The 25,185-nt window shown below is 42.8% G+C and overlaps 1 protein-coding gene across 1 annotated transcript in view; it reads left to right on the forward strand.

The window, feature by feature from the left end:
- The window catches only part of LOC109922655 (ATP-dependent RNA helicase TDRD9-like), a 65,421-nt gene that overhangs the window by 10,620 nt on the left and 29,616 nt on the right, over positions 1 to 25,185 (forward strand). The window contains exons 4-9 of the mRNA XM_048600099.1: positions 956 to 1,120; positions 6,183 to 6,286; positions 7,982 to 8,031; positions 8,978 to 9,032; positions 18,098 to 18,182; positions 19,765 to 19,822. Of these exons, the coding sequence (XP_048456056.1) occupies positions 956 to 1,120; positions 6,183 to 6,286; positions 7,982 to 8,031; positions 8,978 to 9,032; positions 18,098 to 18,182; positions 19,765 to 19,822 (517 nt within the window). The remainder of the gene's footprint in view (positions 1 to 955; positions 1,121 to 6,182; positions 6,287 to 7,981; positions 8,032 to 8,977; positions 9,033 to 18,097; positions 18,183 to 19,764; positions 19,823 to 25,185) is intronic.

The raw sequence follows: 25,185 nt of genomic DNA on the forward strand, positions 1-25,185 counted from the left end.
GGCCCGAAACGTCAGCCTCTCTGCTCCTATGATGCTGCTTGGCCTGCTGTGTTCATCCAGCCCTGCACCTTGTTGTCTCGGATTCTCCAGCATCTGCAGTTCCTACTAGCTCTCTTTTAGAAGATGTGTTCAACCAAAATACTGTCAGACCACTAAGGTGAGAATTAACAATTGCATGGTACTATTGGAACAGGAATGTGGGAGTTCTCTTGGTGTCCTGCTCAACACTGTACAACAGATAAAGTAATGATTTATCTTGGTATTGTTTGTGGATCCTTGTGATCAAATTCCTTGCTGCATTGCCTCACAACAGTTTTGACACCTTCTAAAGATTTGTGTTGCTGTGGAAAGGCTTTGGAAACTCTAAGGCATTAAATGAATGCAGTTTCTTTTTTACATGAGATTCCTTCTTAATTTTCCATGTCTTTGTCTCCAAACCATAAATGTAACCTAACTGGAGTGTGTTTCTAATGTGATATTTAAACTATCTCCTTGTAGAGATGCACCTTTCTCAAGGTATAATTCTTCAGATACAGGCCAATGTGAATAGGCATAAAGTCAACATGGAAATCTATATAAATATTGATGGTATAACTTGCTGCAGCTAAAGGCCTATAGAAATAGAAGCATGTGTCGGCCACTTAGTCCCTTGAGCCTGCTCTGCCATTTAGCTAGAACGGTCGCTGGTATTCTGCCACAGTGCTGTTTCTTGCTGTATGCCAATATCCCTTTAATATCTAGAAGTCTATTGACCTCCGTCTTGAATGTACTCAGTCAGTCTCCATAGACCTCTGCATTGACCTGGATTCAAAACAAGAAAGGACAAATCAAAAGCAATAATTTATTTACTTCATGAGGCATTATTTGGATGGCATCTGGAGGGCTTATGTACTTCAATTTTGTAAATTCATGGCAGTTTTCCCTTTGAAAAGAAATGTTTGTTAAATTCTCACAGGTGATTCTAATGTCCGCTACAATTAATTGCATGGAGTTCGCAGACTACTTTGCAGTACCATTCCGAACGACCCTGACCCCTGCCTATGTATTTGAGGTAGAAGGAGTCCCATACAGTGTTGATGAATATTATCTTGATGATCTCAAAGAGCTGATCCATTTCCAGGTGAGATGGTTTTTAGTACATTTTCACAAACTGAAGCTTTTATCCTTGAGTTTTCTGAAAAACAGAAATCAAGAAAGAGCTGCATATTTAAACTTTTATATTCAACTTTCATGTCTTCGGGACATTTGTGCGTTTAACATCTCCAGAGTTAAGTATGGCTTTTATTCTGATAATTCAGTTGCCCTCCATGGGGCATAGGCAGAAACAAATTTTTTCCCTTGGTGGAGTGATCAGTGACTATGGGGCATAGATTCAGGGTAAGGGCTAGGAGGTTTAGGGGAGATGTGAGAATTTTTTTCCACTCAGGGTGGTGGGAAGCTGGAACCCACTGCTTGTAAGGGTGGTAGAGCAGAAGCTCTCGGACTGAATGGGCCAAAGGGCCTTTTCCCTTATATCTCTGATGCTGAGAGAAATCGACGGCAGCAGGTCCTGGCAAGTTAAAATGATCACTTCAGCCACGCTATGGGCAAAGGGACATAGATCTTCCTTTCCAGATTTCCCCTCATGCCTTAATAGCAATATTTTCTTTTTTGTTCGCGTGTGTGTTTGGGAAGTGTTGTAGCTCTACTCGGTAGAATTCTATGTCAGTAGTTCATAATTGTTTACCTGGTGTTCCATCATTTGTTTACTTTTCCAAAAAGTAATTCTTGTTAAGTACAAAAATCTGGTCCATGCATTCTGTCAATCAGGATGTAAAAGACAGATAAATTGGGGAATTTTATAAAAGCTTTAACTAGTGATATGTCAGGGAATAGCAGGGCTTCATTTCCAGCACACTACTCCAGTGAGGTGTAACAAGTGTTGGCTAAAGCTGATGAATTTACTGGCCAATTGGGGAGAGTTTTTTTTCTTTCCTTGTTTTCTACACAGTTTTTCTCTCGACTGATACTGCTAGACCTGCTGAGTTTCTTCAGCACTTCTGTATTTATTTCAGATCACCACCATCTGCATATTTTGCTTTTATCATTCAACCTGTGTTTGTTGCCTCTTCTAATGTAAAGGAAGAAGTTGGTTATAAATTGTGTCTCACAGGATAAGTAGTGACAATGAGGCACTCTTATGTTATACGAAGAAAGAAGGTTGAGAACAAAGACCTGTAAATAAAGCAAAAGTGGTCATTGGTGTATGTCAAAGATTTGAATAGATGTCAGTTGAGGAGCAGTATCTCTGATGTTTGAGCAAGAAAAATGATTTATGCAAACACTAAGATGGTCGTAGGAAGAAAATGTAAAGGCTTTAGATTGGGAAGAAGCAATTCAGCCAGCTATGAGAATCTTTGTCGCTTGGTCATGAACATTCGCATGGGTTCCATGAGCAGAATTGGTCCTGAATAAAAGGAGGGATCAACTGGGCTATGAACTGTTGTAAACATCAAATGCTCGAGATCACAGTAGGTCAGACAGTATCCACGGAGGGAGGGAGGGAGGGAGGCGACTAGATGACTCTTCATCAGAGCTGAAATGAAGTGTGGAAGTTGCAGCATGTATACTATGGTTGGGGGAGCAAGTGGGGGGTGTTTGGCGGTGGTGCATGTAGCGTGCTGGTGGAGAAAAGATGTTTATAGTTCATGTTAAGTGATTGCAATGTGCTAGTGGCAGAACAATGAAAGAGAACACAGTCCCACTTGGGTGGGAGGAGGGGAAAAAGGCCATAGTGACAAAGAATGTCACAAGTAAAGCTAAAAGAAAGGGAAGAAATGGAAGTTGGTTTTCAAATTTGAAGGTGTTGAACTCAGTAAGTCCAGAAGGCTGTGAAGTGCCTAGTCTGAAGTTGAGATGTTGTTCCTCCAGTTTGCACTGAGACTCACTGGAGCGCTGCAACATGCCGAAGATAGACAAGTGTGCACGCAAGAAGGACGCTGTATTGAGATGACTGGATACAGGAAGGTCGGGGTCATGCGCATGGACTAGAAGTGTTCTGCAATGTGGTCACCTGTTTGGTTTCTCCAATGTAAAGTAGGCCACATTGGGTGCAGTGAATACAATACACAGGATTGGAGGAGGTATAGCTGAAATGTTGTTTCACCTGGAAAGACTGTTTATGCCCTTGGATGGTGAGCAGGGAGGAGGTGAAGGGGCAGATGTTGCACCTTCTGCGGTGACATGGGTAGGTGGAGTGGGAAGGGGTGTGTGGTTTTGGTGGTCGTGGATTGGAGTAGGGTACCCCAGAGGGAGTGATGAGATGCAGACGGGGGGAGTGAGGGGAAGATGTGTTTGGTGGTGGCGTTCTGCTGGAGTTGTCTGAAATGGTGGCGAATGATCCTTTGAATGCGGAGGCTGGTGGGATGAAATGTGAGCACAAGGGGGGCCCGATCATGCTGTTGTGGCTGATGGGAACGGGTAAGGGCAGATGCACAGGTGGTAGGTTGGATGTGGTTGAGGGCACTGTCAACCACAGTGTGCTGGAAACCATGGTTACGGAAGATGTAAGCTGGGTCAGTAGCACTGTTTTGGAAGGTGGCATCATCTGAACAGATGCGATGTAGGCGAAGGAACTGGAAAATGGGATGGAATCCTTGCAGGTTGTGGGGTGTGAAGAGCTATTGTGAAGGCAGCTATGGGAGTCAGTGGCTTTGTAGTGGACAGTTTATTCCCTGAAATGGAGACGGAAAGGGCAAGGAAAGCAAGTAAGGAAAGTGTTGGAAATGGATGATGTGAAAGTTATAGAGGGGTGGAAATTGGAGGCAAAATGAACAAATTTTGCAAGGCCCTTGTAGGAGCATGAAGCAGCACCGAAGCAGTCGTTGATGTACCGAGAAAACAGTTGTGGGGAGGGGATTGATGTAGGGCTAGAACAAGAATTTTTCCACATACTCCACAAAGAGGCAGGCAGAACTGGGACCCATGTGGATGCCCATAGCCACTCCCTTGGCAGAAATGAGATGAATAAAGGAGAAATTGTTCAGTGAGAGAACAAGTTCAGCCATGCGGAGGAGAGTGGTGGAGGATGGAGAGTGTTCAGGCATCTGGTTGAGGAAGAAGCCTAGTGGGGAATGGAGGTATAGAGGGGATTGTACAATCCAGGGTGAACAGACGGTGATTAGGGCCAGGGAACTGGAAATTGCCAAAACAATGGAGGACATCAGAGGAATCGTGGATATAGGTGGGCAGTGTCTAGACAAGTAGAGAGAGGACGGAGTCAAGGTAGGAGGAAATGAGTTCGGTGGGAAAACCGGTTGGCAGGGCCCTCAACCACATCCGACCTATTGTCCGTGCTTCCGCCCTTGCCCTTTCCCGTTACACTGAACAGTGTGACTGGGTCCCCCTTGTGCTCACGTCACATCCAACCAGTCTCTGCATTCTAAGGATCATTCTCTGCCATTTCAGACAATTCCAGCAGACTGTCACCACTAGACACATCTTCCCCTCACTGCCCCGTCTGCATTTCGCAGGTATCGTTCCCTCCGGGACATTCTAGTCCATCCCTTGACTGCCAACACATTCTCCCCCTTCCCACACCACCTTCCCATGTAACCGCAGAGAGTGCAATACCTGTCCCTTCACCTCCTCCCTGCTTCCCATCCAGGGGCGTAAACAGTCTTTCCAGATGAAGTAGCATTTCTTTTGTGCCCCCAGTGTGGCGAACTCTACTTTGGAGAAATCGAACACAGACTGGATGACCGCTTTGCAGAACACCTCTGGTCTGCGTGCAAGCATCAGCCTGACCTTCCCGTAGCCAATCATTTCAATACAGTGAACTGCTCATGTGCACACTTGTCTGCCTTCGGCATGTTGCAGTGCTCCAGTGAGCAAACTGGAGGAACAACATCTCATCTTCAGACTAGGCACTTCACAGCTTTCTGGACTTAATAGTGAGTTCAACACCTTCAAATTGTGAACCAACTCCCATTTCTTACCTTTCTTTTAGCTTTACTTGTTACATTCTTTGTCAACGTGACCTCTCTCCTGTCCCCCAACCCCAGTGGGACTGTCTTCTTTTCCAAGTCTGGCAGTGAGACGCGCCATTGTTCTGCCATTCTCACATTCCGATCACTTAATCTGAACTACCAACATAGTTTTCTCCACCCTACCATTCCCACCCCATCTCCCACCAATTATAACATAAATTCTGCCCCTCCACCCTTCTCTTCAGCTCTGACGAAGAGTCATTTAGACTTGAAAAGTTAGCTTGCTCACTCCATGGATGCTGTCTGATCTGCTGTGATCTCCAGCATTTGTTGTTTTCAGTATAGATTCCAGCATCTACAGCAATTTGGTCCTACTATATGAACTATTGTAATTTGTTTAAAAATGATGTGGCTGCTATTTGGGATGTTGGCTGTGGTGACAGTCGAGGATCTACAGTTCACCTTAGTGGCCTTGAAATGGTTCCTGCGCCTGATCACAAATAATTGAACCTTGCAGCTATTCCACATGTTGTCATCAGCTGAGGATAGTCAGACCCCTCTAATAAATCTGCATAAAGCATAAATCATCGCCGTTTGGAAGAGTGGTATTAAGAACTGTGGATAGCTGTGCATCAGATTCTTGTGTAGCAAGGTTAACGCAAGGAAAATAGAGAATTGCAGACAATAAAACCTTCAAATGCAAATTGGCATTCAATTGTGCATTCTAGCCTAGTGTTGTCATGTAATGATTGCCTCACTGAATTGTATGGAGTAATATTACAGAGAAAATTATGCCATTATGTCAGTTCAATCATTCGTATACAGTTTAAAAGTGATCTGTAAATGAAAATTCAGATCCTTAGAAAAGGCCTTGGAGCTGTCAAATTATTATCAATAGCAGACTGGTTCACTGATGTTCTTTCAGGTAAATGAAATTGTCATCCTTTTTTGATCTGCCTTAAATTTACCTTTATTGCCATCCTAATGTAGTTTACAGTTAACTTTCAATCAAACTAAGATAAACTGCATCAATTTTGGACCAAAGTAGCCACCACGTTTTCAAAAGAAATTCGGGATATGCAGTAAATAAGTAATAGTATTTCCAGTAATATCTACATCTCATAAATTAATTTTATTAAAAGAAGCTGCCTTGCATTGCTTTGATGGTCTGCTTCCTAGACATGGAATGATTGTTTTCTTGTGCTTAATTCCTAGATTTCGCCTTCATTTTGTAATGAACCAAAAATCCTGCCTGAAGTCTATAACATAGCAGAAACTCTGATCCTCTACTTTGATGAGCTAGAAAATAAAGAAAATAGGTAAGTGACAAACCAAGAATTACACTTTAATTTGAAGCACCATGAGATCATCATAGGGGACAAAACAACAAGAAGTTTGTATTTAGTGCTGATCAGACTAGTGGTCAAAGAGGGATTGAACCAACTGTCATACACTGAAAGTACAGTCACAACTCGTACAGGTTAGATACAAGCAAAGTGCGTGGAACAGAGAGAGTACAGTGATCAGGCTGCTTCACTGCTGTACCTGAGATGTTAAAGGAGTCCAAAATGTTTTGTTATCCAGTTGTCAGTTTGAAAGCTACAGATGTATGGTGGTAATTTTTTCTGTCTTTATTAGTAATTTATTGTTCTAATTAAGATTGAGGTAATTGTCAGTAATTTGCTCAGTATCTCTTTGAAAATGAGATTCACTTTAACATTTTGCAGAGAATCACAATCTTTACTGTCTTGGAATTTAAAACTGTAATTTTGACAGTGATAATGTCTAAAGGGCGATATTGAATTAGCTGCCCAGTATATGTCTCCTGATTTTCTTTCCGTAATGGCTGGCAGAGGCATAAACAGATTTCTGATTTGATATTGCTGGTTTTACATTTATCACTCCATATTAAAGTTACATATAAATTATTCAAAAGGATCAAAGCAGGCAGACATAGGGCTTCACAGTCTTAGGTCTAAAAAGTGAAAAATGGCCAGCTTCCCAATATTAGTTGTCCCTAAACAAGACACAGATTTTAAAAACGAAGATAACACAGTAAATTTTTTGAATTCAAGTTGGCAGCAAGGTACTTGTGTCTTGTTAGCAAGATACCTCTCACCCCATTGTTAGTACACCTTGAAATCTTGAGTACACTTTGGCAATTTTTCCTTCTGTCCCTTTTGGTTGGATTTTCAGGTTGGTCATTGTGGCAGTCAAGGTACCTTGGTGAGACATTGGTTTGGACACTGTAAGATGTTAGGAATCTGAAGGAGTAGAGGGTAACCGTTTTGTCCACTGTGAACATCTATATTAGCCACTCAATAATGTTGGTGTCATGAACATTATTAGTTATGTTTGTATTGAGTCAGTGGAAATGATCTCTCAAACACTTCGACCGCACTTTAGTTGCATTTATCGGTACATTTATGCTGATTTAAAAAAAAACTTTCAACACTTGGGATTGGAGGGTTTGAGTCATAAAGAGAGGCTGGATAGACTGGAACTTTTTTCACTGGAGCATAGAAGGTAGAGGGGTGATCTTATAGAGGCTTATAAAGTCATGACGGGCACAGATAAGATAACTAGCAAAGGTCTTTTCCCTAGGGGAGGGGAGTTCAAAGCTAGGGGACATATTTTTAAGGTGAGAGGAGAAAGATTTAAAAGGGACTTGAGGGGTAGCTGTTTCAAACAAGGGTGGTGTGTTTATGGAATGAACTGCCATTTGATGTGGTAGATGGAGGTATAGTTACAATATTTAAAAGACATTTGGACAGGAACATGAATAGGAAGAATTTATATGGATATGGGCCAAATGCAGGCAAGTGTGACTAGATTAGTTTGGGTAACGTGGTTGGCATGGATGAGTTGGATCGAAGGGTCTGTTTCTGTGTTGTATGACTCTACACAGTATTTTAGTTGTTCTACATGTAGTAGATTAAGTAAGCATTTCATGGTAAAGTTAATTGTTGAAGCAAATTTTAATAGAATTTTATCAACTTCTTTGATTTTAATAGATCAACAGGAATGAGTTTGAACCGTGGCAGTGTATTGGTGTTTTTGCCAGGTAATATTTAGAAATTGTTCTAATGTTCAACTATATCTTTTGAGCAAGGATGCCAAACATACTTCAGTTAAAATATTCAACTCCTGGACGTATTCATTTCAATCAAACTATATTGGTAAAACTAGTTAGTTATGTGGGTAGAAGACCTTGCATCGAGAAAATCCATCTCTTACTTCCAGGCTCAGTGCAGCTCAGAACCAACAGAGCAGCATGAAGGTGACTACTCCATATAGAATTTATTATGTAACATCAAGAAAATGTGACATTGTGCTGTTTTTCTGATTGGAACTGAACCTCATTGAGTTAGTGCTTTGCATTGCTTTCCAGAAGTATAAGAGATAATACCTTGGTATTCATTACCTCTACGCGGTATCACTGATGTTTTCCCAATCTTTGATTTTTGGCTGTTGTCAGTTACAATTATTTTAAGTGCAGACTTGCTCTTGATTTACTTACTAGAATATATGTATTAGCAGACATTGCAATTTTTCCATCTTTCCTAGTCTAACTTTGCTTTGTTTTGTGTTGTGACTGATGTGACTCTGGAGGTCCATCATAATGTGATTCAGTATACTGTGACTTGGCTAATCACGGGGGTGGGGTGTGTTGCAGCTTCAAAAGGAGTAGATCTTTATCAAAACCTTGGTTTTGCTAATGGTGAGAAAATTGATTTTTTTTACTAATATGGTGTAGCTGTAATGTGCTTTCACTTTTTGGATCTCTACATTTGCACTGTAAAGGACTTCCACAGTAATTTGTAATATTAAATTTTGAATGTAAATGACTTGGCAGATTTAAAATGATTTTGTTCTGTTTTCTTGTGCTGAAAGGTTAGATGTACAATGCAGCTAAAATTAGGATACATATTTTGTTAAGATTTTGTATTAATGCATTCTCTCCCAGATACTTCCCCTCTTTCTTCACCTGTAATGTATCCAATCTTTAGGCCTGGCAGAAATAAATCACTTGCATGAGGTCCTCTCCTCCATGGTTCAGAAGAGGTAAGGCACTGTTCTTGATGTATAATGCAATAAGGCAAATTCTGTGACAATGCATTGGTTGCTCAGCATCAGTTTTCCTCCTGTCATTGAGGTAGCTTGAGAGTTTTTTTCCCTTCACAGCTGTACATCAAAGCATGTTACCTTAAATATGACTCACTGCATAAACAGATAGTGTCATTTTTGCGAATTTGAACGCTGGTGCATTTCTCACTTTAGGCAATCGAGCAATCCAGTCTTCCTTATTAAGCCCACTGTTGGAACTTTTTACTGGAGTTATTTCTGGAGGGTTTTCAAGTTAATAAAACTGGGATTGTCAAAATGATGCCGTGTGGCTATTGCATTGTTATAGCTCAAAGACTGCAATTAATACAATTTCCATTCTGTTTAGCCCATAGCACTGCAGTTTTCTCATGAAATCTCCAGTAAAATTATTTATTCCTTCTAAAGAAGGAGCATTTTGAATAACAAGTACTCTTTAAATACTTAAATTAAAAATTGTGTTTTGAAAGGAATGTTGCAAACAGCTCAGCAGCTTTAATAAATAGTAAGTAATCAGGTGCAACCAATTGGAGTCCAATCTCCTTGTATATATGTCAAGTACAAGTGTCAACATTTACCTGTAGACAATATTATGGTTTGTAGGTAGCAACTGGATAGAGATAATTAATGTTAATTTAATGTAATTGAGTTTAGTGGTTCTGGTTGTTTGTCTGACATGATTAAGAATAAGATGTTTCTAGTCTATACTTAAGTAGGAGTAAGGTTACAGTTAAAGCAAAGGTCTATATTTTATTCAGTTAAGCTATGTCTGGAGAGCTCGTGAATGACTGCATGTTCAGGAAGTGCCTCTAGCTGAAGCAACCCAAGCCCTGGGTTTTGGAGCTTGAGTAGCAGCTGAGGGGGACTACTGTGCATTCACAAGTTGAGAGATTCATGGATAGCCCATGTGGTCACCTTGTGGCTTAAAGTGCAGACAGAAAAGGCATAGGTGACCTCCATACAAATGAAGGGGTCCAAGCAAGTAGTGAGGGAATCCCTTGAGTACATTCCATTTGCAAACAATTTTTGGAATCAAAGCCAGACTATTATTTAAATAATAAGGTGACTCCGAAAAAGTTCAGCACAGTGGTTTGAGTACAATTGTGTAAGAAACAGAATGTTAGCATGTGATTAAGAAGGCAAATAGAATTTTGGCCCTTATTGCTGGATGGTTGTGGGTTAAAAATGGAACCATTTGTTGCAACAAACCTGTTGCAACAGTACAGGCTTTTGGTGAGGTCATACCTAGAGTACTGTGTATGGTTTTGGTCCCCATATTTGAGAGAGAAAATGTTGGTGGCACTTCAAAAGAAATTTGTTTGGCTGGTTCCTGAAATGAAGAGGTTGACCTATCAAAAAGGGCTAGACAGTTATTATGCAAGTTTAGCAGAATGAGAGGTGACCTTATTGGAACATAAGATTCTGAGGGGGTTTGACAATATTGAGATGATGTCCGTCCCCCCTCCCCTCAGCAGGTTGAGGAATCTTGAACTAGAGACATAGTTAAAGAATAAGGGACATTTATTTAAAGATGCTTCTTTTGAGGATAATGTCTCTCTGAATTCTGGACCCCGAGAGTTGTGGAGACTAGATCGCAAGTATTTAACAAAGACATAAGTAGGTTTTTGAAATATCAGGAGTTAAGGGCAATGAGAAGTGGGCATGTAAGCGAAGTTAATGCAGATGAGCTATAATCTAATGGAATGGGTGGGACAGGCATGACGGGTTGAATGACTTATTTCTGTTTCTTATATTCTTGTGAAAGACAGGCAAGATTGGTAATTCACCATTCCTGATTGTATGAAATTCAAATGAGATAGAGAGGGGGACAGAAGAGGAGAGGAGATTGCAATATCGAACAAGAAACAATTACAGCCATGAGGAGGGTTGATATCTTGAAAGGGCCGTGAATTAAAGTCATATTGCTAGAAGTGGGGGAAGAAATAAAAGCAAAATGGGCAAGCACACTGTTGGGTTTGTACTCCTCACCTCCAAAACAGTCAGGGAGATAGAGGATCAAATATGTAATCAAATGTAAGAGACGATGTGAGTAATGAGCCAGTTATGTTTATGGGGATTTTAATTACCCAAATATTAACAGGGTAGGTTTAATTAGCATAATTCACTTAGATTGACAATAGATATGGAAAAGGTTAAGGGTGGGCCAAGAATCAAAGTTCTAAACTGAGCGAAGGTTTTCTTTACGAAGATAAGATATGAATTAGTTTGAATTGAGTGGGAGCAGCTACTTGTAGATAAGACTGTGTCAAAGCAATGGGAGGCATTCAAGTAGGAAATAGCTCGGGATAATGATGGGCCAAGAATCAAAGCTTTAAACTGAGCAAAGGCTAACTTATCTAAGGTAAGATACAACTCGGATATCATATTCACCAACGTCTGTTCCAAGCTGACACCATACCCAACAGCATCCCTCAGGAGAATAACGTTTCCCTCCCTGTCAACTTCAGTGCCAGAGTTGCAAAGGAGCCGTAAGAAAGGAAGGAGTCAGAAATTGCAACTCCAACAGGATTCTCCTGCTCACCAAATGTGCAGCATGCTAGTTGGACATCACCAACACGTTGTTCCATCAAGAAGACAAGTCCAAGACTACTTGGATGCAGCCATGATCACAACGCTGGCACATGATCAACTATGTCATCATTTGATCCTGAGTCCAAAGGAATGTCCTCATTACCCAAGCGATGACCAGTGGGCAGACCACTGGCTCATCTACTCCTGTATGTCTATCAAAGCCACCAAAAGTGGCTGAAAACAAAGAAACAATTCAGAAGAAAAGCTCAATGCTGAACCACTTCATGTACCAAGCAGACTAGTAAACTTCCAACAATGTCTTGATCAAAATCTCCAGAATTGATTTTAATGGAATGGAGAAATCTGGAAAGAGCTGAAAACAGCCATCATCTCATTCTGTGAAGAAACCATCAGCTACTAAGCCAGGAAATTCCATGATGGGTTCAATGAGAATGACCACATTGTCCAAGACCTCATCAACAAGAGGAAAGCTTTTTGTACTTGACAAAATGACATCACCAGTGTAGCAAAGAAGCAAATTCATCAAACAGCAAAGGTGGAGTTATAAAGAAGGAGAGGAATCAAAAACCAGTGGTGAAGTGAGAAAGCAAAGGTGTTGCAACTCTTTGCTGTCAAGCATAACACTTGGGGCTTCTTCAGTGCGACCGAGATGATACAAGGACCCAACACCCTTGGCCTGAAATTGGTATTTTGAGGTTTTGAAAGAAAGAAAACATCAGCCTCTGATGGAGAGGACACTTTAGAGAACTTTGTGTTTGAGAAAATTCCCCAAATCCCATAATGTGGCAGAAGTCAAAGCCACTGCTAAACACATGAAGAATGGAAAAGCCACCAAAGTGGGCAGGGTTCCAGTGGAGATTTTCAGACTTGCAGAAGCAGGGTTTAACTGCCGTCTTCATTAACTGCTGATGAAAATCTTGGACAAAGAAGATATCCCTGCTGATCTTGGGGATGCTGTCATTGCCACTGTCTTCAAGAAACGAGACAAAGTGGACTGTGGGAACGACCTGAGGAATTTCCCTACTCTCCAACAGCGGGAAAGTCATCACCTGAATCCTTGCTAGGTGCCTTTTCCCAATCTTTGAGGAAATTCTTCCTGAAAGCCAGTGTGGCTTCTGAACAAACCGTGGAATTATGGACATAATATTCAGTGTTCAGCAACTCCAAGAAACATGCCAGGAATGACACCAACCGGTCCTTCATCAACCCAACCAAAACTTTTGACTCAATCTGTCCGAACGTGCTATGGAAGATCCGGTCAAAGACCAGCAGTCCAGTGAAATTCATCCATGTCCTCCATCTCTTCCATGATAATTTCAGCGATGGTCCTCACTGACGGTAATGAAACACAATCCTTTTGAGGTCAAGACAGGGGTCAATTAGGGATGGGTAATCACCCCCATCCTTTTTTTCATCTTCTTTGCCACCGTTTTTCATCTTGTCGAAAATAAGCTTCCCATGGTGTGGACATTATCCAAAGGATGGTCGGAAAACTTTTCAATCTCAACCAGTTGAATTCCAAGGGAGAAACAGTTCATTTGTGGAGCTTCAGTAGTGGATGACCATGTCATCTGTGTTTTCGGAACGGAATCCTGAAACCTCACTTAATGCCTTTGCAGAAGCATACTGAAATCTGTATCAGCCTCACCTCAAAGACACTCCAAAACCTTTATTAACCCATCCCAGATCAAGTTCCAAACCATCCTTCCATTAAGGTTAAGAGGGGTTATCCTCCCAAATATGGAATGTTTCTTCTAACTGGGAAGCCACTTCTCATCTAGTGCTGATATTGATGCAGAGATCCAACACCATATCTTATCTGCACATGCTGCCTTTGGACTCCTAAGGTTGAGAGTTCTTGATGACCATAAATCCGTACTGATGCTGAGATCCATGTGTCTGAGGCAGTCATCCTTCTAACCCTTTTGTTTGACTCTAAAACTTGAACTTTGCATAGATACCACCTCAAGGCCCTTAAGAAGCACCATTGTTGCTATTTTGAGATGGCTTCTCCGCATGAGCTCAGAGGACACATGTACTAACATCAATGCCCTTGAAGGAGCCAATAGCACCAACATTGAGATTATGATCATCCGAAACCAACTCTGCAGGGCTTCACATGCTTTGGATGCCTGAGTTCCGACTGCCAAAGCAAATGATCTTCGCCCAGCTCAGGAAGTCACTTGAATGAGAAGAGAACAAAGGAAATGTTTTGAAGGCTCCCTGAAGGCTTCCATAAAGAAATGCAACTTGTATATCAATGTGTGCGAGACCCTCATTCAACAGAAACTAACTTGGAGGAATCTCCTTTGTGAAGGGACACAATTCTTCATCCGTTGCCAAAAGGAAAAATGGAGAAGGAACTGGAGAAACAAGTGCCAATGATCATGAGGCCAAGGACCAATGCCAACTTCTGGAAACTCCTGCCAAATCTGTGGTTTGAGATGGAGCTAGAAGATCTGGTCTATCAGCCACACAAGGACCCACAGAACCCATGACCAGTGGAATGGAGTTTCCTAGGTGGACAATCAAATTCAGTTGTGAGCAATTGCTGACGAGTGACTGTAATTCACTTAAATTGATGATAACTATGGAAAAGGATCAAAATGGACCAAAAATTCAAGGCCTAAACCAAGCAAAGGCTAATTTTACTAAGGTGACAGTCCACTTTGCTCAAATGGACTGTAAGCAACTACTTATAGATGAAACTGTCACAGCAGTTGGAGGCAATCAAGGAGAAAATAGCAAGAATGAAAGGCAAATACGTTACCACAAAAAATAAAAATGGGACCAAGACCAAGACCAGAGAACCCTAAATGTCAAATAATATTAAGGTTAGAATCAAGAAAATACGAGCATTTGGCAGGAACCAAGGTCTGAATATTGCAGAGTTCCTGAAAGAGGACAAAAAATGCAAGGAGGAATTTAAAATTATATTGGAAAAGTGAAGAGAGTGTGTGGGAACGTAGACTAAAGGAAAACTTGAAGGAGTTTTTCAATATAAAAAGAACATGAGAAAAAACTTGGCAAAGAGTAGCTTTAGGGGCCATAGCAACGATTTGCAAACCAACTGGACATCGAGAAATCTCGACATGGAAAGCAGAGGGGGTATCTGGCTCCTCAGTTCTGAAGCTTGCCACTTGTTCTGAAGAGCCCCAATGTTGCTTCAGACTAAACAGCATCTTAGGGCACAATCCATGGGCACCAGGCACAGACAGACACACAGACGGATGCACGCGGACACGGATGGACGGACACACTTGTCCATGGACATTTGCCAACCCCGCATGACCATCTTGAGACCTCTCCAATACACTTGCAGGCTGCTTGGGAAGACCTCTTTGCAGGGTGCACCAGCAAATTGTATTGAAAGGCTGCTTCCAGGGCACTTTGCAAGCAGGAACAGGCAACCAATTGATGCATTGGACTAGGCTGCAGCAAAGGCTACTTGCATTCTCTTTTAGTGCTTGCACTTGGCACCTATCTGGATACTCCTACCATCATGCCATTGCCAGTTAGCACAATCTCATGACCAGGCTACTTAGGTTGCTGGTTAGCTGTCCTCAGTCAAAGGATGTGCATCTTGCTTTATGGCAGTACTGAGTTGGTGAGGATACATGACTTGACCTGTGTACGATGTGGCTGCAAGGCCCACTGATGTAAGGGACTGTAAAAGGAAGCAACATTACACAACAGGGCACAGACCAGTGGGGTCCCTAAAACATTGGCCTCTGGTATGCTGTGCACCTCTCTGTCCCAGATATCACTGACCACTCATTCACACCGTTTGGAGACAGGGAAGGAATAGGGACGGTCTAGGATGAGAGGCACTGGTTTCAGTAGGACCCATTGCCCTGAAAGTACTATGTTCCTCCTCTTCCTTAACGTTGGCAGCTTGCTGCAGCACAGTCATCAATTCATGTTACATCCTGTGTGACCGTGAAGTAATGCATGATACTGGCACAGTTACATTCAGGGCTATGGAGAGAGAAACAGCCAGGTGTAAAATTAACATTGTGCCATTTCTAAAAAAAATGCCAAATAATATTCAGTGCATGGTTACCCATGCCACCAAAGTACATTCTATAACTTTTTCCTTCCTTTCTCCCAATACATGTTAGCTATGTACTTCCTGATTCTGCAGCTGAGTTTGAGAAAGCTTGCTTGGCGGTTGAGCCTATTGACCCTGGAACTTTGTGTCCGATGGCCCAGACATACCAAAGGTTGTCTTACCAGATAAATTCAACCCTCAATGTGAACTTCAAAGAGTCAGAGGAGGAAGGAGGAGAACCTGGTCACATTTGGAGTGTTCTGGATGGAGACTTCTGAGGAACCTGTGTGTGGTTCGCTATCCAGCTGATTGCTTCCTGGCACTACCTTCTTGTGAGGGAGGGGCATCTGAAGTGCTTACCAGGTCCCCACCTTGACACCATGTGTTTGGTCCAGGGAATCAATGTTTGGGGCAAGAGAGCACAGCTGTGTGTATACCTCTCCAGGAGATATTGAGGTGCTGGATCTGATTGAAGGATGCCCTCATAGGAACAGGATACGATGTTTAACTCATCGACCACCAGTTCTGACGTGCCACAGCGAAAAACTGTAATGACGTCCTCAGAAAGCAGAAACGGGATACATCCAATAGAGTACCCTTCATCCTCCAGTACTTCTCAGGAGTGGAGAAACTGCGTCATGTTCTTCGTAGCCTTCAACACACTATTGATGACAATGAGCACCTCGTCAAGATCTTCCCCACGCCTCTACTTCTTGCCTTCAAACAACCGCCAAACCTTAAACAGACCACTGTTCGAAGCACAGCACATATACATTTTAATCACTTAAAACCTTCCAACTGATTAAAGATTCAACAGCATCTTAGGTTTGTTTAATACATCCGCGTCAGTGGTGTGAGCCTTTGACCTTTTACTTATAAATTCTGTGTGTGGTAGCACCTCTCTCACCTGAAGAAGGACTGACACATCAGATTGTGTTCTCACAACTTGTAAGGCTAACATTCTCACCAGTGTGTCATTATCTGAGCTGTCGGTATTGCATAAGCAAGCCTTCCACATGCTTACTGTGAAACTACTGCAGTCCTGAGGTTGAGGAGGTAGCTTCTTGGACACTTCACTGTGTCAGTGGTAGTGATGCTGGTGTTGTGTGCAATTAAAAAGAAAGCATCATGGCCATTATTTAGAAATGGTGTGCAGTGAATGACCCTGACAGTGGGGGTTACTTTGGGATTTGCAGCAGTAGTCTTGTGAAGGCCAAGGCTCTTTCCTTGTAGAGCCTCATGTTTGGCACCCCTCCTGGCTCTTCCTGCCCTGTTGGGAGCTGTTTTCTACTGTAATGAAAAAAATGGAGGGATGGGTGAGATGAAAATGGGTAACACAGCTGTTAAATCTGGCGCAAGTAGTCAGAAAATGATGAGGTATTTTGAGGGAATGAGTATCCACTGCAGAGGCCATGTAGGATTTGTAGTGTGGGATGTTGAGTGCAATTGAGGGAAGATGTTGCAAGCAATGGTAAGAGTGACTGATACTGAGCCTCGGTGGGAGGTATATACAGTAACAGAGAGAAGCCTGGTGCATCTTATGGCACTACAGGCCATTTACTTGTAACATTGAGATGGCACTGATTTGGATGGTAACTTCAGGCTACGCTGCCGGGTCCTATGGCAAGAGAACCCATCTCCTCTGCACTAACTCTTGAGCTTATCAGAGAATCGTGGTGCCATCCTCTCTTTCTCAGAAGATGTTCTTGACTGAGCAGGCCAGGCCACCTTTGCAATGCCAATACATATCTGGGTGCACTGTAGCCATTTTAAGATGGCAGGTGTGCAAGAGGTGCTGGTCATTCGACAGACATCCACTAGAGCGACGAGTTGTTTTGTGAACAGCATGTGGTAAGATAGGGATAGAGTCAGATGTAATGGATGTCATTGGGGCAGCGTATATAGTTAATGAGACGTGAGTGTTAATATACTGCAAGAAACCTCACAAGGTCTTGTTGCACTCAGACAAAGACATGTGAAATTTGCTGGGATGCCAAATTTTCAACTTCGGTTAAGATACCTCTGTTCATCTTGACTGTGCTACCTGAAAAGCAATTAAAAGCTCAGATTCCAACCCTTGCTGTTTCTATAACAGTTTACAATATCAGTGAACAATGTACAATTTGTTTGTAGATCTTTGTCACATTGCAGTCTTTACCTGCTTTGAATGTTGAAAATTTAGCCACACTTAGACTGTATTTTAGTCTGTTTAATGGATAAAATAGAGATCTCCCCTTTACCTGTCAACATGTTGAGACTCTTGCTGTTGCAAATTTCTGCTATAAATATAAACTAGGTATGAGTACGGAGACTTTATTAACTTCTCCTTAATTCAGAAGTGTGACCCTGTCAAAACTGAGATAACCTTTCTTAAAATGCATTCTTCTCCATAAAAAATCAAAATATGGTGTTTTAATTGTAGGCTGCATGTATATCCACTACATTCAAGTGTGACCTTAGAAGAACAAAGTAATGTGTTCCTGACCCCTGTGCCTGGCTATAGGAAGGTGAGAGTATCATAAACTTTCTATGAAATTGTTTGTAAAACACTTAATTCGAATAACTCTCCAGTGATACTTAACTTACTTTTGTGACTCATTGGCAGTTGAGTGATCATTCTTGATCTTTTCTAATGCAAAAGCAAAATGCTTTTTTTTAGTTAATTCCTGCTGGCAAATATTGCAGTAATGTATTTAATTTTGAATAAAAGTAGCTTCTAGTTAAATAAGTCAGCATCAATAGAGGTCCATAAATATGTTCAATACAGACAATGAGCTGCTGGCCAGTCTTGCTAAATCAAGGTACCTTGCAGATCTATCACAAAATGTGGATAGATATGTTGTTTTTAAGAGTGACATGTAAATGTTTTTTTTAAATTTCCAGTTTGCTTGAGGTGCACTGTGCATATCATAGGAAGAAATCCTGGTAACGTTTGAGGTGTGTTGGAAGAGTTTGGAAACTATAACCCTGTGCCTAAATTGCTGTTCACTCTCTCCTGCAGAAAATCGGTCTTGCAAACAAGGCAAGGGGAATGTAGAGCATTTAGCTCAGCATTGTTCTTTTTCTTGAAATTTTTGGGCAGTTGAAATAAACCAAAAGACAGAGGAAAATTATTGACTATTTTTTCAACAGTTTCAAGTATTTTCCAAATGTGTGACATCACATACACCATATAGTTGCCAACTTTGCTACAATATCCTTATGTGTGGATTAAGTAGTTGGTCTCCTTAGACTGTGTGTTCACTGCATGAACATCAGAGGTAATGGGGACATTACAGAATTATTGCAAGATTAGCATGGGTCATCTGTAGAGAGGGTGTGGTACTTGGCTTGGAGCAGAGTCCCGAAAAATTCTTCTGTAGTGCTTGCTGAATGGCAGATTTTTTTTGCTTACATTCAATCTGGAACTGATTGACCCAGTGTGCTCCTGGGTAGGGGTGGCCCCCCATCTTCTACCTCCATAAACTTCATCCTTGTGGTCACTGACTTGCTTTGATTTTCAATTGAGTAAGGCCTCAATTTTTCACCCTTGTTTTCAAAGCCTTCCATGCGCTTTTCCTTCCTTTATCTTTGTGACCTTCTCTGAGACAGCTGGACGACTCTGTTTTGGCCTTTTTCCCTTCCTGATTTTAACGCCACTACCGTTGGCAATGGTCAGCATCAGTTTCCAAGGATGTAAGCTCTGTATTTCCCTCTGTAAGCCTCTCTCCATGCCCCCTCCTTATTCTTGTTTTAAGAGACTTCTTAAAACCATCTCTTTGCCTTTTTTGGTCCTCTGCCCTGTTGTCTCCTGATATGTTTTGGTGTTGAATTTTATTTGGTAGTGCACTTTGGACTGCCTTGGGATGCTTTATATCATTAAATGTATTATATGCCTATTGTTATTTTCTTTACAAGAATGAGTTCTGAGATTAATTATGGATTTAAAAGCAAATCATAGTTCTCTTATTAGAAATTGTTTTCTAATATAGTGCTTTTTTTGTGCTTGGCTGCATGATGTCAGAAGATTGCCATAAAAGTGAGGACATTGTAATTTGTTCATTTAATATTTCACATTAGTTATTGTTGACTCTGTTTCCCTTAAAATAGATTATTTTGTCCACAAATATCGCTGAGAGCTCTGTCACAGTTTCAGACGTTAAATATGGTAAGCCTTCATTATTTTGTCCTGCTTAAAATAAAATTCACTGTTTATAACTAACATAGTATCACTTTGCTATAGAACTCATAAAACACTTATAAAGTTGCATAATAGACTCATAAAATGACAATTGCAAGAATGCTTGTTTGAATGAGTGGAGTAGCTGGACAAAGTAAAGCAGGAAGATGGGTGAGTGAGGGAATCTTCAAGGTGAAACTCAGTGAAAAATGTCGTCTTGTTTTCATATAGCATTTAAGTAAAACTGACTGTTTAGATTTAGATATATTTATTTGTCACGTACTAAATATAGGAGTACATAAGTACGGTGAAAAGTGCACAGTCGCCATCCACTTAGTTACAAAAACTAGAAATAAAAGATTTTAACAGAGCCAAAAGATAAGCAAGAAAGAAAAGTCCCGATCCCAGAGTCCTAAGTCCCTAAGTGCAGGCGCCGCTCCGATTGCTGGGACACCCAGGAGGACACCTCCGCTGCCACGGAAAGGCCTGCACTTGCTACCGTCTGCTGCCGCCTTACTGGCCCGCTCTTGCTGCCAACTGCTGCCCCCCTCACCGGCCCGCTCTTACCGCTAACTGACTGCTGCCCCCCCTCACCGGCCGGCTCTCGCTGCCGACTGCTGCCCCCCGTCACCGGCCCGCTCTCGCTGCCGACTGCTGCCCCCTCACCGGCCCGCGCTCGCTGCAGCAGCTGAAGTTAAATAGGTAGCTAGATGATGGTATTTTCTTTGGCTGTAGCCGAGCTGACTCATCTGAGTCTCGGGTTGTATAAAACCAGTGGTCTGAGTGCGACTTGCATGGAGTAGAGCTGGGAATTCATTTAGGTAGGATGAGAGGCAAGGATATGCTGCTTTTTCAGCTTCCAGTATTTGGACTTTAGTTTACTATAGGAGAAGATGCTGATTGGTGAGTAACTAGTAAGCTATTCTCCTCGCAACAAATCATTTACTGAATTCAGTTGCAGTTGGCCAACTGATCTGAGTATAATTTTTCATTATTCATTCATGGAATGTGGGCATCTCTGGCTGGCCAGCATTTCTTGCCCATCCCTAGTTGCTCTTGAGAAGGTGGTTGTGAGCTATCGTCTTGAACCGCTGCAGTCCTGCTGTCAGTTGACCCACAATGCTATTAGGGAGGGAATTCCAGGATTTTGACCCAGCAACAGTGAAGGAACATTTCCAAGTCAGGATTGTGAGTGGCTTGGAGCAGAACTTGGAGGTGGTGTTTCCATATGTCTCATGCTCTTGGCCTTCTAGATGGAAGTTGTCGTGTGTTTGGAAGGTGCTGTCTGAGGATCTTTTGGTGAATTTCTGCAGTGCATCTTGTAGATAGTACACACTGCTGCTACTGAGCGTCAGTGGTGCAGGGAGTGAATGCTTGTGGATGTAGTGCCAATGAAGCGGGCTGCTTTGTCCTGGATGGTGTCAAGCTGCTTGAGTTTTATTGGGGCTGCACTCATCCAGGCACGCGGGGAATATTACATCACGCTCTTGACTTGTGCCTTTTAGATGGTAGTCAAGCTTTTAGGAGTCAGGAGGTAAGTTACTTGCCGCAGTATTCCTAGCTTCTGGCCTGCTCTTGCAGCCACTGTTAATGTGGTGAGTCCAGTTGAATTTCTGGTCAATGATAATGCCCAGGATGTTGATAGTGGAGGATTCAATGATGGTAACACCATTGAATGTCAAGGGACGGGGTTGGATTGCCTCTTATTGGTAATGGTCATAGCCTGGCATTTGTGTGGCGCAAATGTCGTTTGCCACTGATCAGCCCAAGTCTGGATATTGCCCACATCTTGTTGCATTTGAACATGGACTGCTTCAGTATCTGAGGAGTCACGAATGGTGCTGAACGTTGTGCAATCATTGACGAACATCCCCACTTCTGACCTTGTGATAGAGGGAATGTCATTGATGAAGCAGCTGAAGATGGTTGGGCCGTGGTCACTACCCTGAGGAATTCCTGCAGAGATGTCCTGGAGCTGAGATGATTGACCTTTAACAACCACAACCATCTTCCTATGTGTCAGGTATATCTCCAACCAGCGGAGAGTTTGCCCCCGATACCCACTGATTCCAGTTTTACCCCCAGGGCTCCTTGATGCCACACTCTGTCAAATGCAGCCTTGATATCAGGGCAGTCACTCTCACCTCACCTCTGGAATTTAGCCCTTTTGTCCATGTTTGAACCAAGGCTGTAATGAGGCCTGGAGCTGAGTGGCCCTGGCGGAACCCAAACTGGACGTCACTGAGCAGGTTATTTCTGAGCAGATGCTGTTTGATAGTGCTGTTGATGACACCTTCCATCACTATAGTGGTGATCGAGAGTCGACTGATGGGGTGGTAATTGGCTGGGTTGGATTTGTCCTACTTTTTGTGGACAGGACATTCTTGGGCAATTTTCCACATTGTCAGGTAGATACCAGTGTTGTAATTGCACCGGAACAATTTGGCTAGGGAAGCGGCAAGTTCTGGAGCACAAGTCTTCAGTACTATTGCCGGAATGTCGTCAGGGCTTGTAGCCTTTGCAGTATCCAGTGTCTCCAACCGATTCTTGATATCACGTGGAGTAAATCGAATTGACTGAAGACTGGTATCTGTAATACTGGGGACAACTGGAGGAGGCTGAGATGGATCATCCACTCGGCACTTCTGGCTGAATATTGCTGCGAAAGCTTCAGCCTTCTCTCTTGCACTGATGTGCTGGGCTCTTCCATCATTGAGGATGGGGATATTTGTGGAGGCTCCTCCTCCAGTGAGTTGTTTAATTGTCCACCACCATTCACGACTGGATGTGGCAGGACTGCAGAGCTTAGATCTGATCTGTTGGTTGTGGCATTGCTTAGCTCTGTCTATCATTTGCTGCTTTCACTGTTTGGTGTGCAAGTAGTCCTGTTTGGTGGCTTCACCAGGTTGATACCTCATCTTCAGGTATGCCTGGTGCTGCTCCTGGTACGCCCTTCTGCACTCTCCATTTAAACAGGTTTGATCTCCTGGCTTGATGGTAATGGTTGAGTGGGGTATATGATAGGCCATGAGGTTACAGATTGTGCTGGAGTACAATTCTGCTGCTGTTGATGGCTCACAGCAGGTTTGATTGAACCCAATCTTTCGGAGCATTGCCCCTTCCTCAGTTGTAATGAGAGAGGAAGTATCAAGACACAGAATGTAAAAGTAACACATACAAAGGATTATACAACTGATGCAAATATATTCAGTAACCCTAAATTGGCTGGCTAACTCCCACCTGTTAAATCCTTAATCAGTTAGAAAGGAGATGCAGGTTTCGACTGATTAATATGCAACTCTCCGAATTTCTTTCAAGTCAATGTGCCGAGATAACTAAAGGTTTTATCAATGAATACAAGAGGTGACATCTCAGGTCAGACATTGCCTTTTGGTGTGAGGCCTTATTTAGAAACTGTCTGTGTTTTAACGTGGAGTCAGACTGGTTTTATTTCCAAAGCAGGAATTTAGAAAATGCCCAACCGACTGACTGAGTCCACAAATTGTATGCTTTTTGAACAAGATAGAATGGATCTGCAATTGCAAATTCACCTCATAGTTTTATATGTGTGTGTCAGTGTGTGTATGGGAGGGAGAGAGGGAGAATGTGTGCGCGCACGTGTCTGTGTGTATGTGTATGAGAGGGAGGGAGAATGTGCATGCATGTGTGTGTGGGAAAATCCGCGTGCGTGCATGCCTAGGAGGGAGGAAGGGAGGATGTGGGCGTTTGTGCGTGCGTGTGGGAGTGTATAGTGTAGTGGGGTCACCTGTACTGTGACATGAACCCAAGATCCTGGTTGAGGCTTATCCTCATGGGTACTGAACTTGGCTATCAGCCTCTGCTTGCCAACTCTGCGTTGTTGCGTATCCCAAAGATTCAAGGCCGAATGTCCTTGACCGCTGGTGTTCCCCCACTGGGAGGGCACCTTCCTGCCTGGCGATTGTTGCGACGTGTCCATTCATCAGTTGTTGTGGCATCTGCATGGTTGTCAATGTACCATGCCTCGGGGCATCCTTGCGTGCAGCGTATGAGATGGACAACATTGGCCGTGTCACAGGAATATCTGCCGTGCATGTGGTGGGTATTCCCACATGTGATGGTAGTATCCATGTCGATTATCTGACATATGTTGCACAGATTGCCATGGCAGGGTTGTCTGGTGTTGTGGTCACTGGTGTCCTGAAGGCTAGGTAGTTTGCTTCGAACAGTGGTCTGTTTAAGGTTTGGCGGTTGATTGAAGGCAAGAAGTGGAGGTGTAGGGAAGATCTTGGCAAGGTGCTCATCATCATTGATAATGTGTTCAAGGCTGCATAGAACATGGCGTAGTTTCTCCGCTCCGGGGAGGTACGAACAACGAAGGCTATTCTATTGGTCATATCCTGTGTCTGTCTTCTGTGGAGGTCATTACAGTTTTTTGCTGTGGCCCGTTGGAACTGGCAATTGATGAGTTGAACATCACAACCTGTTATAAGGAGGGCATCCTTCCTAACCTTCAGGTGTCTGTCATGTTTCTCCTCATTGGAATAGATCCTGCATATGTATAGGGCTTGTCCGTAGGGGATGGATTTTTAAAATATATTTAGGGTGGAATCTAGAGAAGTGCAGCATCATGAGGTTATCCGTAGGCTTGCGGTAGAGTGAGGTACTGAGGTGTCTATCGTTGATGGAGATGCATGTCCAAGAATGAAACTGATTCTAAAGAATAGTCCATGGTAAGACATCTTCCCTATGCCTCCACTTCTGGCCTTCAAACAACCACCAAACATTAAAAAGGTCATTGTTCGAAGCAGACTACCCAGCCTTCAGGACAACATTGACCACCACACCACATACCCCTGCCATGGCAACCTCTGCAAGACATGGCACATGGTTGACATGGATACTACTATCACACCCACCGCGACGTGCACTCCTGTGGCTCGACCAATGTTGTCTATCTTATACATTGCAGGCAAGGATGCCCTGGGGCATGGTACGTTGGTGAAACCATGCAGATGCTACGACAACAGATGAACGGACACTGTGCAACAGTCACCAGACAGGAATGTTCCCTCCCAGTGGGGGGAGCATTTCAATGATCAAGTCTCGGATCTTCGGGTAAATGTCCTCCAAGGTGGACTTCAGAATACACGACAGCGCAGAGTTGCCAAGCAGACGCTGATAGCCACGTTCGGTACCCAGGGGGTGTCTCTCTTTCTCCCTCTCCATTCTCTCTTTCTCCATCTCTTTCTCTCTGTCTTTCTCTCTCACATTCTCTCTCTCACACACTCACATTCTTTCTCTCTGTCTTTCTCTCTCACATACTCACTCTCTCTCTCTCTCTCTCTCTCACACTCTCTCTCTCTCTCTCT

This window comes from Rhincodon typus, chromosome 8 (assembly GCF_021869965.1).
Source record: "Rhincodon typus isolate 14 chromosome 8, sRhiTyp1.1, whole genome shotgun sequence".
In the NCBI taxonomy this organism is placed as follows: Eukaryota; Metazoa; Chordata; class Chondrichthyes; order Orectolobiformes; family Rhincodontidae; genus Rhincodon; species Rhincodon typus.